The following is a 16426-nucleotide window of genomic DNA, read 5'->3' as shown; positions in this document are numbered from 1 at the left end:
CACTCAGGCTATTGTCAGACAGAGTGACAGCCCTACAACAGAGGAGGCCACCACGTCTAGCCTATCGTATCACTGCATCCTCATCCCCACAAAAGCCTCCACAGCCGGTGGCTCAAACATCTTGCTCAATTTGCCTGCGGACATCATTTTCTTGATCGCTTGGACCTCAATTGCGGCGACTTCCTTCCGTCCTTTTTATCTCCTCCGTATCCTCCATTATCACCAGCATGCGCACTGCAGCAGTCAGGGCACTGCGCAATGCGAGGCTATCTACCAAGGCTCCAAGGTCTCTGGGGAGAAACTATGCGACTATCAGAGATCCTCTGCACAAAGTACGTCTGCACTTCCGCGCCTTGATAAGCAAGTGATATTTGTCTGACCACCGTGTTTTCTCAGGATCCTGTTGAACTAGACCATATTACCCAGTTGCCAAATGGCGTTCGAGTCGCAACAGAATCACTACCGGGCCCTTTCTCAGGCGTCGGGGTCTACCTCGATGCCGGGTCGCGATATGAGGACGACTCTCTTCGAGGCGTTAGTCATATTGTGGATCGGTTAGCCTTCAAATCAACGAAAGCAAGGACTGCAGACCAGATGTTTGAGGCATTGGAATCGCTGGGAGGAAACATTCAGTGTGCGTCGTCGAGAGAGGCTCTGATGTACCAGTCCGCCACGTTTAATGCCAGCGTCCCCGACACCATCGCCCTGCTCGCGGAAACGATTCGAGATCCGTTAATCACAGATGAAGAGGTGGCACAACAACTGGAAACGGCCGAATATGAGATCCAAGAAATATGGGCCAAGCCAGATCTAATCATTCCCGAACTATTGCACATGGCCGCCTACAAGGATAACACCTTGGGCCATCCTCTTCTATGCCCTCGAGAGAGATTGCCTTATATCACAAAGGGATTGATTGAAAAATACCGCAGCGTCTTTTACAAGCCAGAGCGCATAGTGGTCGCTTTCGCTGGCATCCCGCACGAAGAAGCCGTTCGTTTGACGGAGAAATACTTTGGAGATATGCCAAAATCTGAACAACCATCGCTATCACAAGTTACGTCGCAACCTACCGAACCGAGTTCACCGCAACCAAATACACAGCAAATTCCACCTCAATCTTCTGCAAGCAGGCTGTTATCTAAAATTCCTGGTTTCAATAGCTTCTCCACGTCTGCACCTCATCAAGCAACTGTGTCGCCTCTCGATCCTTCTCTAATTCAACCTCCTCCAGAATCCCTTCTCACAATGCCATCCCATTATACCGGAGGGTATCTGGCACTCCCAACGCTTCCTCCACCACCAAATAAATTCACAATCCCCCTCTCGTACGTGCATGTTGCATTTGAGGGTCTCCCCATTTCTTCAGAAGACATTTATGCTCAGGCCACGCTTCAGACTCTGCTGGGCGGCGGGGGTTCATTCTCGGCTGGCGGTCCTGGTAAAGGAATGTATTCTCGGCTCTACACAAATGTCCTCAACCAGCACGGATGGGTTGAGAGCTGTGTGGCATTCAACCACAGTTATACCGACAGTGGTCTCTTCGGCATCGCTGGGGCATGTGAGCCAGGTCGAGTCGGTCATATGGTGGACGTGATTTGCCGGGAACTACAAGCTCTGACATTAGAATCCGGCTTCTCCAGTTTGAACATTGCCGAAGTCAATCGCGCGAAAAACCAACTGCGATTTAGCCTCCTGATGAACCTCGAGTCGAGGCTGGTTGAATTGGAGGACCTTGGCCGACAAGTCCAAGTTCATGGACGAAAGGTCGGCGTCAAGGAAATGTGCGAAAAAATCGATGCCCTTACAGTTGCCGATCTGAGACGAGTGGCCACACAGATATTCACTGGAAAGGTGGACAACAATGGCCACGGAACTGGCGCACCGACTGTGGTAATCCAAGAGGGGGAAGACTTGAGTGGGAAAAAAGTCAAGCAAATACCATGGGAGGATGTACAGTCGCGCATTGCTAGATGGAAATTGGGGCGACTATAGATCTGTCGGTTTCCATTCAAGGTATGTATACTTCAGGATTTTGTACTCTATGCTGTCCTGCTTCGCAAACAGGGAGGATGTCAGGTTGGAAAGGTGTACGGACAGAGACAATGCTGTTCGGTTGCCACTCGGGTTGATCAAAATATTCTCATCTTCGACCGCGCTTTTTGTTTCTTGGGCTCAACAGCTCTTCTTTCCTCCCCATCTTCCTACTTCTTGGACTTCAATCTGCTGCAGAACGGGCCTTCCGCCCGAAGCAAACACTTCTCAATTCTTTCTTCTCAAAATCCTTATCTTTGACCCAGCCAGAATTGTACTGTTTCAACATCACTTGCCATCTCTTCAATGCGGTTCTGTTCTTCATATGACATATTCTTTTTCGGTCGTTCTTCAAAATCATTATAAACATACACTACATCAACCGTCCTTAATCCTGTCAACATCCCAGGTACTCCTACCAGTACAGGCTACCTTCTCCTACGACGCCAACAACCGAGGTTCCTCTGAACGACCGACCCTCCACCCGGCCACGATTTTCTGGTATTCATTCAGCGGCTGCCATGGAGGCTTCCACCCTTGCCTCAGCCCTGGAGTTGAAGGAGTGGGTCGATCGAATGTGCGTCACTGATACAATAGAGCACGAGCTCCACTGTGGCCGGAATCCAAGGGAAAGAGCTACCGAGACACCACTTTGTGATATGCTATTGTCCAAGGGAGTTCTGCCGTCCAGAAATGCAAGGCGATGGGCGAAGACTTCGGAAGTCGGAATCACACCACCATGTAAAAGTTGCCCCAAGCGCGGACTACATGCTGCCACGAAGATCCCCAAGCCATCGTTACCTTGCAGTGGAGAAGACTTGGACATGCCCCGTTCTGAGGGTGACCAGCAAAATCGTGACACTCAGAGGCTTAAAGCTGTGCATAAGGGACCTGCGATCTTTGAGTGGCTGCAACACAAGAAGCGCTCTCTTGCACTGGACACACGACATGGCAAGGCGCCCACAGTGACCACACAGGCACATTACCCTTAAGGTTTCCCCGTGACGAGAACCGCCCAGTATGAGTACCTGCTCGAGTATTTCAGGAGCGTCCTGTTCTCACGCTCAACGACACTCGCCGCGTTCTCATCGGAAATTCTGAGCATTTCGAAGCATACAGCACTTCAAGACGGAGAAATTGCAGGTCGCGATGACACCGTTTGGCTACAAGGGACCGACGAGGATCAAGAGACTACCTCGAGATCAATCAGCTCTTGTATCTAGCTATCATGAAAATTTAGGCTGCCTTTTGCGGTTTGCTTTGAGGTCTTCTATCCCTGCAGAGCTAGTAATTCCTTGTTTCCACCATTTGCTGCAATGTGCGACCCATTGATCCACCTTGCCTCGTCACTTGCCAGGAACCCGACCACAAAGGCGATGTCATCGGGCTCTGCCAACCTCCTTTCGACCGTGAACAGCTTGGTTGCGTCCTCGACAAACGCCTCCCCAAATTCCTGGGCCACCGCCTTTACCGGATCCGTGCTGGTTGGTCCCACGGATACACTGTTGAATGTTGCGCCGGTCTTGACGCTCAAGAAACTCGCTAACGATCGTGTGATGCTGTCCAGTGCGGCTTTGGATGCTCCGTACGTGAGGAGCGGATCCGAATTGGCCATTTTACTGGCAATGCTCGAGATGTTGATCACTCTACCACCCTTGGGTGGAAAATGCGGCAACGCCGAGTTGATGATGCTCATTGCTCCGAAGACGTTGCCCTGCATTGTCTTTCCGAAAACGTCAGCGGTTATGTCTGCGAACGGCTGCATCAGACTGAGGTCATTGACGAGGGCGGCATTGTTGACGACGATGTCGATCTTGTCTGTCCCCAGCCCCTCCAGCACCTTTGGAATGAGCTTCGGACCGACGCATGGATCGAGGACATCGGCCTGAATAGCGGCTGTTTTCAGGTTCGGGGAGATGGAGCGGCATTGGGACAAGGTCTCCTCGGCTGCTTTGAGGTTGGTGGCGTATGTTATTGCAATGGCAGCGACGCCTTTGCGGACAAACTGAAGCGCGATGCCGGCACCGATCTATATGAGAATGGTCAAAAAATTTAGATCATACTCATTCCACACAATTGAGTCTCAATTAGCAAGAAGGCAGATACTAACCCCTCGGGAACCGCCGGTGACCAAAGCTGTCTTGCCATGGAGCGATGAAGGGTCTGAAGCTGAGTTTGTCACTTTTGTTTGGTGTGCGTCGGCCATTCTGTTATTTCTCCACTGCCATTTGCCTCCCCTTGTTTGATTGTTTTCTGCTGACCCTCTGGTCCCTCTCTTTTCACGATGCTCTTCCATCCTTATATCTTGTTGCTGCGGGTGAGGCGGCCATATTGGAGCAATGCGCATATCGTTGCGACCGGGTGGGTTCTCTGATGAAACTGCAGACCAGAGCATTGCTCTGATCTGTCAGCAAAGATAGCACAAGGACCCTTCATTGCGCCAGAAGCCAACATGGACAACGTCAAAGACAAGGCTGGAGCTTTTTGTGGATAAGAATTGTGCAAAGTCAGCTCAGCTTATTACCCAGATCAGCTGACGTTGTTTGAGTATCGGGGAAGTTGACCAAAAGACGGCCGACCGTGTCCGCCCGTCGTTCGTCCGAAGCTTTATTTCTATCACGTCCACGTCCGCAATGGCTCACACAGCACGTCGTACCCTTTCCGCATTATCTTTTCCGCATTGATGATGGCTCCTTTGCACTTGCATGAGGATACTCGATCATCGTTTCTCCTCACTCGAGATTCGGTCAAATGAACTTCGTCGCCTGGCGCGTTGATCGAAGTCCAGACATATCAGCCGATGCCCGTGGTCTTGCGTGCTCTGATATCAACGATGTTGTCTCCAACCTAGGACAGTTGACGATGCCCTAATCAGGGTACTTGCATCAAAGAGGGGCGGGAAGTGCTCTAGAACCGTCCAAATCAGCGGGCCTGGCTTTTGTCCCTTGGTGGGACCAAGTGCCGGTGGGTGGGCACTCTCTCTGTGAACACGGATTTTGGTCTTGATGTTATGACTTCTTTTGGAAACAGAGTGCTGGAGACTAGATTGGCCGAATTCTTCGGACACGGACGAGCTTCTCGGTCATTAACCTGGATGTTTCGTCTGTCGTCATCAATTCAGGGGCATCCTTCGACGTCGACTGCTCCGGATTATTGAGCTTGATGGACGGCCGATATGATCCTGTCGGACGAGAGGTCCTTTCCTTCGGCAAGGGTAGCCTGCGCCTCCCAATTCCTCTTCAAAAAACTTCTAGTGGCTCGTGCGCTAGGGCATTGGTAACAAGGCAGTAAACGCATTGCATCGAGGCACTTTGATGCCCCTTCGGCCCACGTCTCAAGCCACGCTTCTTCAATACCTTTGTGAATTATGATGCGAACACATCCTCACCGACCCCGTCATGAGGCACGCTGTTGTCTTTGCGACATGTCAGGATGTTGAACTCCATTGAAGGGGAACGATATGGTTCGATAACGCTGCGCTGAGCAACAGAAACGAGGTTGTTCGAGAGACAAGGTTGCTACTCCCCTGGATTCATCGAAGACCCTATATCAAACCACGTGAGCGCAAAATGGAGGTCGAGGATTGCTATGGACAATGATGAACTGGGTGTCGACCTTGTGGGTATCCTCTTCGCAGTAAATGTACCTTGCGCAAGCTGCCGGGACCAAGACATGCAGGTGTCTTGTTGGTGGATATTCAACCTCGTGGGACGACTAATAAGCCCTGGCAGATTCAGGACCAAGATGGAAATCGAGATGCATCATTCCGCTCCTAAACAATACTGAACACCTGGAAAACGATCAAGGTGTAGTGTGGACGTTCTCCATGACCTTCACCCGTGGCCTGAGTTACCCCCTCCCGCACCCCGTCGGTCATTCTTGTCCGGAGTCTGCGTGACTTCTGCCGCGAGGAGAGTCTCTTTGCCCCAGCTTCTCCATCATTGACATGGCTTTTCAATCGATGTTGTCAATGTCGTGCAGCGGGTATCTTCTACTCTCAACCGGCATGGCCCCCTTTTTTTTCAGCCTCTCGTCCTGCAAACCTTTGTTCTCACCTTATTTCCCCTTCCTGTGCCATATGTCCTGAGGCATCTTCCCGCGAATAGAAAGAGAGAAAAAAAGATGGAGAGAACTCCAATTGTGCCTTCATAAAGTCTGTTTGATTGTCGTCGCCGAACTCTTTGCTTTCGATTGTTGCGCCTATAGGCCAGCAGGAGGCTTCATGTGTCTTCGACCATATGGTCCGGGTTTCAGGGGAGTGCTGTGACTGGGGCAGGGTTCATGCACTTCCGAAAGGAGATTCTTCCTTTTGGCTTGAGTGACGACTGCGAGCACGTTAGGATCTCTGAGAGTCTCAATATCTCAAGCGGCCGAATGACGATCTAAAGGCCAGGGATCGATCAGGGAGTTGAAAAGTGGTTCGATTGTGTGGGTGGCAGCCATATTCAATCGAAATACCAGCACCTGAGCTGGCACCTGGCAGCAATGCCTCAGGAGCTGAGGTCTGAACGAAGTGAGTGTGTCCAATACTGCGCAGCAATGGACCTAACGACTGCCGAGGGTTTCTTTCAACTGTACCTCGCATGGCTGGGAAATCCAGCAGCAAAAGGCCTGTTCTTGTGCTGGAGATGCCGTCGAACATCTGGTACATCTCCTGCGGCAACCCTGGTAAGGTATTCCAACTTGTGTGTTGTCGCACTTTCCCCTTCGACTCTACTCCTCATCCTCTAGACGCCGTTGCACTACGTCGATGCAACTATGGCGGAACTTCAGTCGACAAAAGGCATTGTCGACCATGCCAATTGTAGACGACGTGAAGACGATCGCACGAACTGCGTCAGCGATTGACGATCGACAAAGAAGGAAGTGAACCGCAAAGACAGACCAGACCCATTTGGGCAATTCGTTACAGCACCGTGGGGAGAAAAGTTGTTAGAAAAGGTTGCATCAGGGAAGACGAGTGGTTGGGCTCAAAGCGATACGATGACATGTTTACCGAGTAGGTGCCATGGTGCCAAAGGTGATCTGGGCGTGATGTCACACCCACCTGTTCACCTTGTTACGCCGAGGACAGCCCGCCCAAGGAGCAGTGGGAGGCTCAAGCGATGCCCGTCCAAACCCCACCATCTGCCCACATTTTTGACGTCGGGGTGTGCCCGCTGCCACGCTGTTGCAGGTTCCTGCGATCCTGTTTGGTGGGCGTGGCGAACACGCCCTATCACCACCAGTTCGGAGATCCGTTGAATCTGCTGTTTGCGCAACATTTCAATGCACTGCCACCGCCTCTCCACGAGCTCGCCCAACTGTCCCTTCGGACAGCCGCGCAATCTGAGACACGTCGTTTCTGCGTCGCCATCGCCTTCTGAGCAATGTCTTTGTTTCGGATACGTGAAGTTGACCTACGTCGAGTCCGTCTCTTCACAAAGGAACTTTTTCGTCTACCATTCTTTGCCCCCAACAAGTGAATTCAACCCTCGGAGAGAACTGCGCCGATGAAACAATCAAGCCGTACCACCCCTTTGCGCCCGCTCCTAGAAGCCTTTCGAGAGGTTCGCAATGGCAGCAAACCCGTCAAAAGGCCCCGGTGGTCAAAATCGCGACGACAGTGAGCGGGAATCTTTAAACGAGGACACACATCACGTCGGTACAAATGGTGAATCGACTCAAGACACGGCGGATTTGACTGCGAAGAAACCTTCTGTCGGCGACACGTCCAAAGTTCGCTTCTCGATCGAACTGCCCCGAGAGATAGAGGAGGATATACGAACGAGGGAGATCAAAACTTCTGCTCGTCCTCATGCTGGCATACTTAAGAGCCCATCCGTGGGCCGCAGCCGGGGATACTCCCTCAGACGTTCGCTTTTCGCACAGAATATCCAGAGGCAGGCTTCGGACAATGCAGGTACATTTGAGATGGATCCTTCAAAGGCTGGGGCCAACGCACCAAAGATTGACTCGCGCCCGACCACGATCACTATTGAGGAGGCGGAAGAAGAACCCGATGCGCGCAGACCTGTTCGATTATCGGATTCAGACCTCGAGCTGCCGCTGTACCGACGATGGATGTCTACACATCACTCTCGCTCAACTCTACTCAAGCGCCTCACAGAAAGATACCTTCTGTTACGGGACAAAATCATTCGAGCCAACACCATTCCACCCAGTCTTGATGGACGGCATATCAGAGTGAATGTGATAGAGGCTGATCACGCCCTCGACGAGAGGACTGGCAAGCCCTACATCAGCAACGTCATCCGTTCTTGTCGCTACACGCCCTGGAACTTTGTCCCCAGACAGCTTGTCGCCCAATTTGGAAAACTCGCGAACTTCTACTTCCTGTGCGTTTCCATACTTCAAATGATACCCGGTCTGAGTACCACAGGGACGTACACCACCATAATCCCGCTCCTGATCTTTGTTGCTCTATCCATGGCCAAAGAAGGATATGACGACATCAGGAGACATCGCCTGGACAAGGAAGAGAACGAAAGAATCACGCAGGTTCTCAGGATTTCCTCATCAGGCTCTAGCCATACGGAATGGCAGGAGAAAACTTGGAGCGAAATCCGTGTTGGCGATATCGTACAACTGAAGAGAGATGCCGGAATTCCCGCCGACTTGCTACTGCTTCATAGTGACGACCCCGCGAACACTGCTTACGTTGAGACGAAAAGCCTTGATGGTGAAACGAACCTCAAATCCAGAAAGCCTGTCGGCGAAGTGAGTGCCGCTTGTCAAGATCTCGATGCCATCGCCAGGCTCCGTGCTGAATTCGTGGTCGAGGATCCGAACCTGGATCTCTACAAATTCGATGGCAGGGTAACGATTAACGGATCGACACTACCACTGACCAATTCGGAAGTCTTGTATCGTGGTAGTGTCCTACGCAATACTCCATCTGCAGTTGGCTTGGTCATCTATTCTGGCGAGGAGTGCAAAATACGTATGAATGCTAACAAGACTCCACGGATCAAAGCACCGACGTTACAGGCAAAGGTTAACAAAGTCGTCATTTTTGTGGCGTCCCTCGTCATCTTCATGGCCATCATCCTGACTGTGGCTTATCAGATTTGGCGTCGGACAACTGAGGAGAAATCGTGGTACCTCCAGGACGCGAAAGTGCCTTTTGGTCATGTTCTGACCTCCTTCATCATAATGCTGAACACGATGTTGCCTCTGAGCTTGTACGTGTCACTTGAAATCGTCAAGTTGGCCCAGATGTTCCTGATGAACGATGTGGATATGTACGATCCTGAATCAGACACCCCGATGGAACCGCATACCTCGACAATCAACGAGGAACTAGGTCAGGTCAGCTATATCTTTTCTGACAAGACCGGGACACTTACGAACAATTCGATGAAATTTCGGAAGATGAGCATCGCTGGCACAGCGTGGCTGCATGACCTCGACCTGCAAGACGAAGCTGTAGACGGAGCTGGCCGCGAGAAGCTGTGGCACAAAAAGCGAGGTGGCAAAGGAAAGGAACACCGCCCGGAGAAGAAGCTGCGGACGTCCTTATCTAGGGCTCTTCGGAAATCTACTGCGTCAGCCAGTACTAGAATCGACAATCAGACAAGGGACGTGCCTGGTGCGGACGACACCCAGTGGAGAGCGTCAAACGGTCTCGACATGACATCGGAAACAGGCAAGACCCAAGATCTACTGGATTACATCTATCGGCGACCTTATACTGCTTTCGCACGGAAAGGTCGATTCTTTCTTCTTTCACTGGCTCTATGCCATACTTGTATTCCGGAAAAAGACGATGAAGGAAACATTGAATATCAGGCTGCTTCTCCGGATGAACTGGCTCTGGTGACAGCCGCACAAGACTTGGGTTACATTGTTACCGATCGACAGTCCAACACAGTGACGATCAAGACTTATTCTGACGGAGATGAGGACTCTCCCATCTATGAAACCTACGAAGTGCTGGATGTTATTGAGTTTTCCAGCGCCAGGAAACGAATGTCGGTCGTCGTACGTTTTCCCGATCAACGTATTTGCCTGGTCAGTAAGGGGGCGGACAGTACCATTCGGAAACTCTTGCGCTTAGCAGATCTGGCAGCTTCGAATGTGCAAGCTGTAGAAAGACGAGCTAGTCAGCGCAAAAGTGTCGAGGCCCAAGAAGCTTTGAGAAGGCGCAGCACTCAATTGAGTAGAACGTCAAGCTCCGGCAATGCGGCTTCACCAAGACCGAGCGGCTTCTCCTTCGACCGTTCTCGAACTGCTCGTGATAGCGTTGACCATTGGCTGAAAGAACGTGAAAGAGATGTGGGGACTTCTCAACGACGGAAAAGCTCTCAATTCTACTCGCCTCGGCCATCAATCCAGATTACAACTCGCAAGTCGGAAAGCCACGTGGGTAGTCAAGCTCAATACTCGCCTCAGATCACCCCTCGTGTTTCCATGCAAGTCGATGATTCGGAGGATCTAGTTGAAGAGAGCCTTGTTCTAGACGATAATGTCGTGTTCGAACGTTGTTTCCAGCACATTGATGACTTTGCGACAGAAGGCCTCCGAACGCTCCTGTATGCATATCGCTACCTGACCGAAGATGAATACAAGACTTGGAAAGAGGTCTATCTATCTGCGACGACAAGCATCGTGGATCGGCAGGAGAAAATTGAACATGCAGCGGAGTTACTTGAGACCAGATTGGAGTTACTTGGAGCCACCGCAATCGAGGACAAACTTCAGAAAGGTGTTCCGGATGCCATTGATCGGTTCCGGAGAGCCGGTATCAAGATGTGGATGCTTACTGGTGACAAACGAGAGACTGCCATCAACATTGGTCACTCGTGTCGATTGATCAAGGATTATTCTACTGTCGTTGTCCTTGACCATGAGTTTGGGGACTTGCATGACCGACTGGCACAGGCATTTGTTCAGATCGCCGACGAGAAGACAGCGCATTCCGTGTTAGTTATCGATGGACAAACTCTGACTATTATCGACGCCGACCGTGCGACAAGGGCGCTTTTCACCGACGTTGCGATCCGTGCTGACTCCGTGGTATGCTGCCGGGCGTCCCCTAGTCAGAAGGCTTCTCTGGTCCGGACCATCAGGACCAAAGTCAAGGGTTCTGTGACATTGGCTATTGGAGATGGCGCCAACGACATTGCTATGATCCAAGAGGCGCATCTGGGAATTGGAATCGCAGGCAAGGAAGGTCTCCAAGCTGCACGAACCTCCGACTATTCAATTGCGCAATTCCGTTTCTTGTTGAAACTATTGCTTGTGCATGGGCGATGGCACTATGTTCGAATCTGCAAGTATCTTCTCGGTACTTTGTGGAAAGAAATGATGTTCTACAATGCTCAGGCTCTCTACCAGCGATGGAATGGATACACCGGCACAAGCTTGTACGAGCCGTGGAGTTTGTCCATGTTCAATACCCTGTTCACATCTCTCCCGGTAATTTTCCTGGGGGTCTTCGAGAAGGACTTGGCTGCATCGACGTTGCTGGCAGTGCCAGAACTCTACAACTACGGTCAACGGGACCGCGGATTCAACTTCTGGATCTATCTGAGGTGGTCTGCACTGGCGGTATGTGAAGCAGTTCTTGTCTACTTCATGATCTACGGCATGTACGGCCTCGCCTTGTTCACCCGCGACCAGGAGCTGTACGCCTTTGGCTCCCTGGTATTCACTGCCTGTGTCGTGATCATCTCTTTGAAGTTGCAGTTCATCGAACTGCACCATAAATCGATAATGGCAGCGATAGCGATCTTCTTGTCAGTGGGTGGATGGTGGTTGTGGAATCTTATTCTGTCAAGCATATACCCTTTCAACCCTGTGTACAGTGTCAACCACGCCCTTCTGGATCGCTTCGGACGCAATCTTCTCTGGTGGATCACACTGCTCTGGACCATCTCGGCTGTGTGTCTGCTCGAAGTAATCATCAAAGCGATCAGCGCGGCGGTGTGGCCCAGCGACGTGGACGTCTTCCAAGGATTCGAACAAGATAGAGAGGTTCGCAAGCGGTTTGAAGAGGCTGCGGCAGATCTCCTGCAACAGGGTTGGGACAGAGGGACCAAGAAGTCCAGCCTGGAATTGGCCCGAGAAGCGGCCCAACAAGCCGAACAAGCCGAACGGGAGGCACAAGTCCAAGAGCTGTTGAACAAGCCTCGAGACATGACGGACAGGCGAAAGCCCAACATGAGGAGGAACGACTCGGGACTCAGCACCAAAGCAGAGCCCCGGACCAGACGACCACAGAATCACCGAGAAGCGAGCAGTCACGAAATGAGCGAAGTACAGCTATCGGAACAACGAAAATCAATCGATATCGGCGAACTTTTCAGCAAGGGGTTTGGCGCAGTGCGCAGGAGCCAGGAGTTACTACGATAGAGACATGGGTGACGACCAAGATACCCCCAGGACGCCTTTTAAGGGACCGGATTAGAAATGAATATGAAATGTACAGCGTGTTTGAGCACTGAATTATGACGGAACATGCGACCAGGATTTGGAACATGAATTAACTCAAGAGGGCATGCATATAGGGAGCAATCGGGTATGAAAATATACGGGGAATTCGTCCACCTTGTCATATTGTTACTCCATATTCGTGTCCCTGTATTCGGTACCTCGTAGATCTTTCTCTTCACCGTATTCGCAATCACAGACAGGGGGATTCGTGCTATCGATTCTGTGCATGAGGTAGAACCGGTATCGTCGAGTGGAATGCCTGCTTTGGGTCTAAGATGGGTCTTGAGGTGAGACATTGTACTCCGTATAGGGGGACAAGCACCTGCGCCCCATCCTGCTGGAGGAATCGACTCTCTGTTCGACGCCTGGACGCCGCCTCCACCGGGGCGGACGCTGACTGAAGAGATCGTCGCCTATGCGATAAGTCTTGAGGGATTTGTCTGAGACGACATGGCCAAGACAGCGTAGTAGGAAAGGTACACGAGAGAACTAAAAGGACGGAGGCACCAAAAGAGCATGAGGAAGAGGGAAGCTTTGGGTCGAGTGCGTTTGAGGAAACATCCACCGGCCATTGGGGAAGCGAGGCCTCCCTTGGCAGGGATTCACTTCCAACGTGACACCCACAAGGAGAAAGGAGGTTCTTTTCTTTGGGTGTTTCACCCTCCATGGACCCGCCTGGTCGAGGTTGCTTCTCCTTCGCCTCGATTGCCGCCCGGCTGAACGGGGGTGATCGGCTGATGTCCTCGTATCATTCAACACTCAGAGCTGACTGCGCTTGCGGGAGAGATGCCTCGATCCCTCCTACTGAAAATCCTCTTCAAACCGACCACCGAATTTCTCCTCGATATTTCCTTTACCCTCCTCAGTCGTCGCTAGGTTGGTCTGCTGTTTGTAACAAAATAAGGTTCTTCCAGACAAGAGTAACGGTTTTTCCACACGTGGTGAAGAGTTTTTCTCTCCTTCGCCGTTGTTCACCGTTGAAGGTTTATCAGTCTGGGTAGCGGCATCCAGGGGTGACCTTTGTGTATCATCCTGGATCCCTGGCTGGTCTTGTCTGGATGGCCCACTTTGCTCGGCCACCAGGCGACTTTATTCCTCCAATGATCGCGGCTGGGTACCTGGCATTAGTTCCTTGTGAAGTGCCACACAGCAAGGATGCGGAGTAAAGGAGAAACAAGCCACCCCATGTCTCATGCAGCACTAGATCCTCATGGGCTTGGGACTGTTCCATGCAGGCGGCTCGACAGCGTGGGTGCCACATCAACGGCCCAAGAGAAGGAAAGCTTCAAGCATCATGCCAACATCCCTCTGCGGTATAGCTGCTTCGTCTTTGCAGCACCTGCCACACTTCACGAGGGTTAGCCTCATCAGACCACCGCCATCGCACCAGGCCTTCTGCCTCAATTTGGCTGGTGTGCATTGCGCAAACCTCCGACCCCTATCTGTTTCTTATCGAAGGCCGCAAACCATTTCGACTTATCGCGTCCACTAGATCGTGGTTTGAACCTTCTTTGCTCGTGCTCTCGAGTCTCAATGCCACGGGGAAAGCGGATGCCTCTGAACGCAATACACATGGTCCATAAGCCAGAGAGACCTGGACATACATGGGTGTACGAGTAAACGAATCCATCCATAGGGCAACAGGCTCGGATTACGAGTACCGAGGACTCAAAGAAGCTATCTCGCCACTGACCATGGTTCCTTTATCCGCCCATTTTCCGTAAAAACAAATCATTGTGGCGACAGCAGGCAGCGGGCTTTGGGGTGAGCCGAATACGAGGGTAGCAAGTACACTTTGGCGGTCTCAATATCCATGTCACTCCATGCAGGCAGCAGGGCCCGGGTATGTGCTGGAGCATTCGACCGGTTTGGACTTTCAGGAGGAGCGTCCCATGGACCACCTCTGGCATGTGCAACATCTCATGGTTTTGTCGTTGACGGAGTGGCCAATCAAGAGCACACTAGAACTTGCACAAGAAGAAGCACTGGCTAGGTGCAGATTCGCACCATTATTTGAGACAGGCATTGGCGCGGGAATTTTTTTGCCACCTTTCTTGCATGTTACTGGCTTTCTTTCCCACGGTCAGATTCAGCAGGCTGTCCAATGTAATGTGCGAGACCACTGGCACATCGACTTCCTGCCGGCCTGACGAGTTCAAATTCAACAACCACTTTGCACATCATGACGACCCTCCAAAGCCTAGAAGCATGTCCGATTGTTCTGTAGCGAATCATAACTGCCAGCAGGGTGTTGAGCAGAGATGAAGACCTCTCCGGATGTGGCCAATCATTGTCCACGACGTGCCTTTGTGCAAAAGCTTCAGGAACATGAGTTCGTCTCCTCGCGTCATTGGTGCCATCGTAACGGTGCACAGACTACATGAATCAGACATGATCCGGCATGGGACACCAGACTGGTTGGCATCCGCACGGATTGTTTCGAGAAGCATCTCATGACCTGGTTTCAATGGTCGATCGCAGCCCACGGTGGCAACGGCATCGCCTATGGAATACGAAGGGTGAGCTCGATAGGATCTCCCGCTTTCTTGAGAAACACAGCGTGCTAGCTGCACGAATGACAATGGGTCTATCGAGTACTCGTACAGAATTGACGAAAAGCTCGGGGAAATCTCATGTTGAACTACTCGCAATGTACAGGTTATCAGGTTGGCGGCTGCAGTGAAGCGGCAGTCTCGTGTCTCAAGACGCGTCCCAGCAGCGTTACAGCGGATAGCAAATTGAAATCCCCTCAACTCGGTGGTGGTTATACTCAACGCATGACTGATGGCTCGACCGTTCTCTTAGCACAAAAAATATATTGCTCATGTGAGAGTCCTGTATCCAAGGGGTCTCCAGCATCTGATGGTCGAGCACTGGCTGCTTTGTGTGCAACTCCGTGGTGGCGGGCAAGCTGTCGGAACAATACCGGCGGGGAACGAATCAGGAACCGCGACCGAGGGTTTTCAATAGCCTGGCAGCCTTGGCCTGATGGGGTGAGACGGCACGACAGCCAGCATGAATCCATGTTGTGACATGGGGTGTTTTGACTGATCCTCTGGTGCTTCCCTGGCGTCTCTGGGGGTGTGTTTTTCTTTGGGGCGCGTCAGACATGGAGCTGGCAAATCCCTCCAGGGGATTCGGCGCGACAAGCTGGCGGTCGGTACAAACAAGGTGTCTTTGGATGTCACGCTAGTCTGATCAAGGCGTAGTGGATACGTTCTTTGGCACGCTTAGGAGACGCTTAGAGTACGCCATGTAAGATTCTGGGTGCAGAACGAGGCGTCAGTGGAGTTAATGACGCCCTTTTCAGCTAGCAGGGACTGCTAGACCCGTCCAAGGACACGACCCGCCGACACAACCAGGGGGGCCCGTGCGGCTTTTGAGTTTGGGGCCTTTCGTGTTCCTGCATTGGTCTTGGGCTTAAAGAGAGCTTGGGGGACAGGGGGTATAGTTCCTGGGCGTCCGAGAGGCCCAGAAGGGCTTGCCTGACCACTCAGCAGCCGCCGCTGGGCCTTCTTTACCGCTTCCTCCGGGGGCACTGGAACTCACCGCGCGCGCGGGCCCTGCTGCCCTCCCTTAATGTCCTGCTCCTCTCGTCTCGTCTTTCCGTCCGTCTCTTTTTTTCCCCTTCCATCCTCACTGTCGCTTTTTACCCATTCCTACCATTCTTCTATCCCTCTGTATCACGTTCTTTCCTTCTCTTGTTCTTCAATCCTCAACCTTCGAGTTGTGCCTTTCACTCCTTCAAGGCCCTCGAACCACATTCATTAAGCTCTTTGCTTCTATTTTTCCCATTCGCTCCAATCCAAAGACGGTCTTTACCCCAAAACCCCACCCCTTTCAAGAGCACGAGCATTGAAGTCGTCGAACTCGCTGGGCCACGAAGTCACTTTCTCTCTCGCTGCTCGGTTCAGCAATTCACAATCTCTTCCCGCCCTAACGAAGCAACGCGTCC

The 16426-nt window shown here is 51.8% G+C and overlaps 4 protein-coding genes across 4 annotated transcripts; 3 read left to right on the top strand and 1 right to left on the bottom strand.

The window, feature by feature from the left end:
• Nucleotides 1-227: 227 nt before the first annotated feature.
• On the top strand, nt 228-1995 carry AYO21_08504 (hypothetical protein; the record flags this gene model as incomplete). The annotated part of the gene is made up of 2 exons (XM_022658447.1): nt 228-332; nt 397-1995. 2 exons carry the CDS (start codon nt 228-230, stop codon nt 1993-1995), a joined length of 1704 nt encoding a protein of 567 aa, XP_022509271.1.
• Nucleotides 1996-3304: 1309 nt separating this feature from the next.
• On the bottom strand, nt 3305-4240 carry AYO21_08503 (hypothetical protein; the record flags this gene model as incomplete). Its single annotated transcript, XM_022658446.1, has 2 exons — nt 3305-4063; nt 4145-4240. The coding sequence occupies 2 exons, from the start codon at nt 4238-4240 to the stop codon at nt 3305-3307; spliced, it is 855 nt and encodes a 284-aa protein (XP_022509270.1).
• A 2279-nt stretch (nt 4241-6519) lies between these two features.
• AYO21_08502 (hypothetical protein) lies at nt 6520-6882 on the top strand (the record flags this gene model as incomplete). Its single annotated transcript, XM_022658445.1, has 2 exons — nt 6520-6702; nt 6766-6882. The coding sequence occupies 2 exons, from the start codon at nt 6520-6522 to the stop codon at nt 6880-6882; spliced, it is 300 nt and encodes a 99-aa protein (XP_022509269.1).
• Nucleotides 6883-7590: 708 nt separating this feature from the next.
• On the top strand, nt 7591-12390 carry AYO21_08501 (hypothetical protein; the record flags this gene model as incomplete). The annotated part of the gene is made up of 2 exons (XM_022658444.1): nt 7591-11774; nt 11844-12390. The coding sequence occupies 2 exons, from the start codon at nt 7591-7593 to the stop codon at nt 12388-12390; spliced, it is 4731 nt and encodes a 1576-aa protein (XP_022509268.1).
• Between the last annotated feature and the right edge of the window lie 4036 nt (nt 12391-16426).

This window comes from Fonsecaea monophora (genome assembly GCF_001642475.1).
Source record: "Fonsecaea monophora strain CBS 269.37 chromosome Unknown Scaff74, whole genome shotgun sequence".
NCBI lineage: Eukaryota > Fungi > Ascomycota > Eurotiomycetes > Chaetothyriales > Herpotrichiellaceae > Fonsecaea > Fonsecaea monophora.
This window is presented reverse-complemented; position numbering and strand designations above follow the sequence as displayed.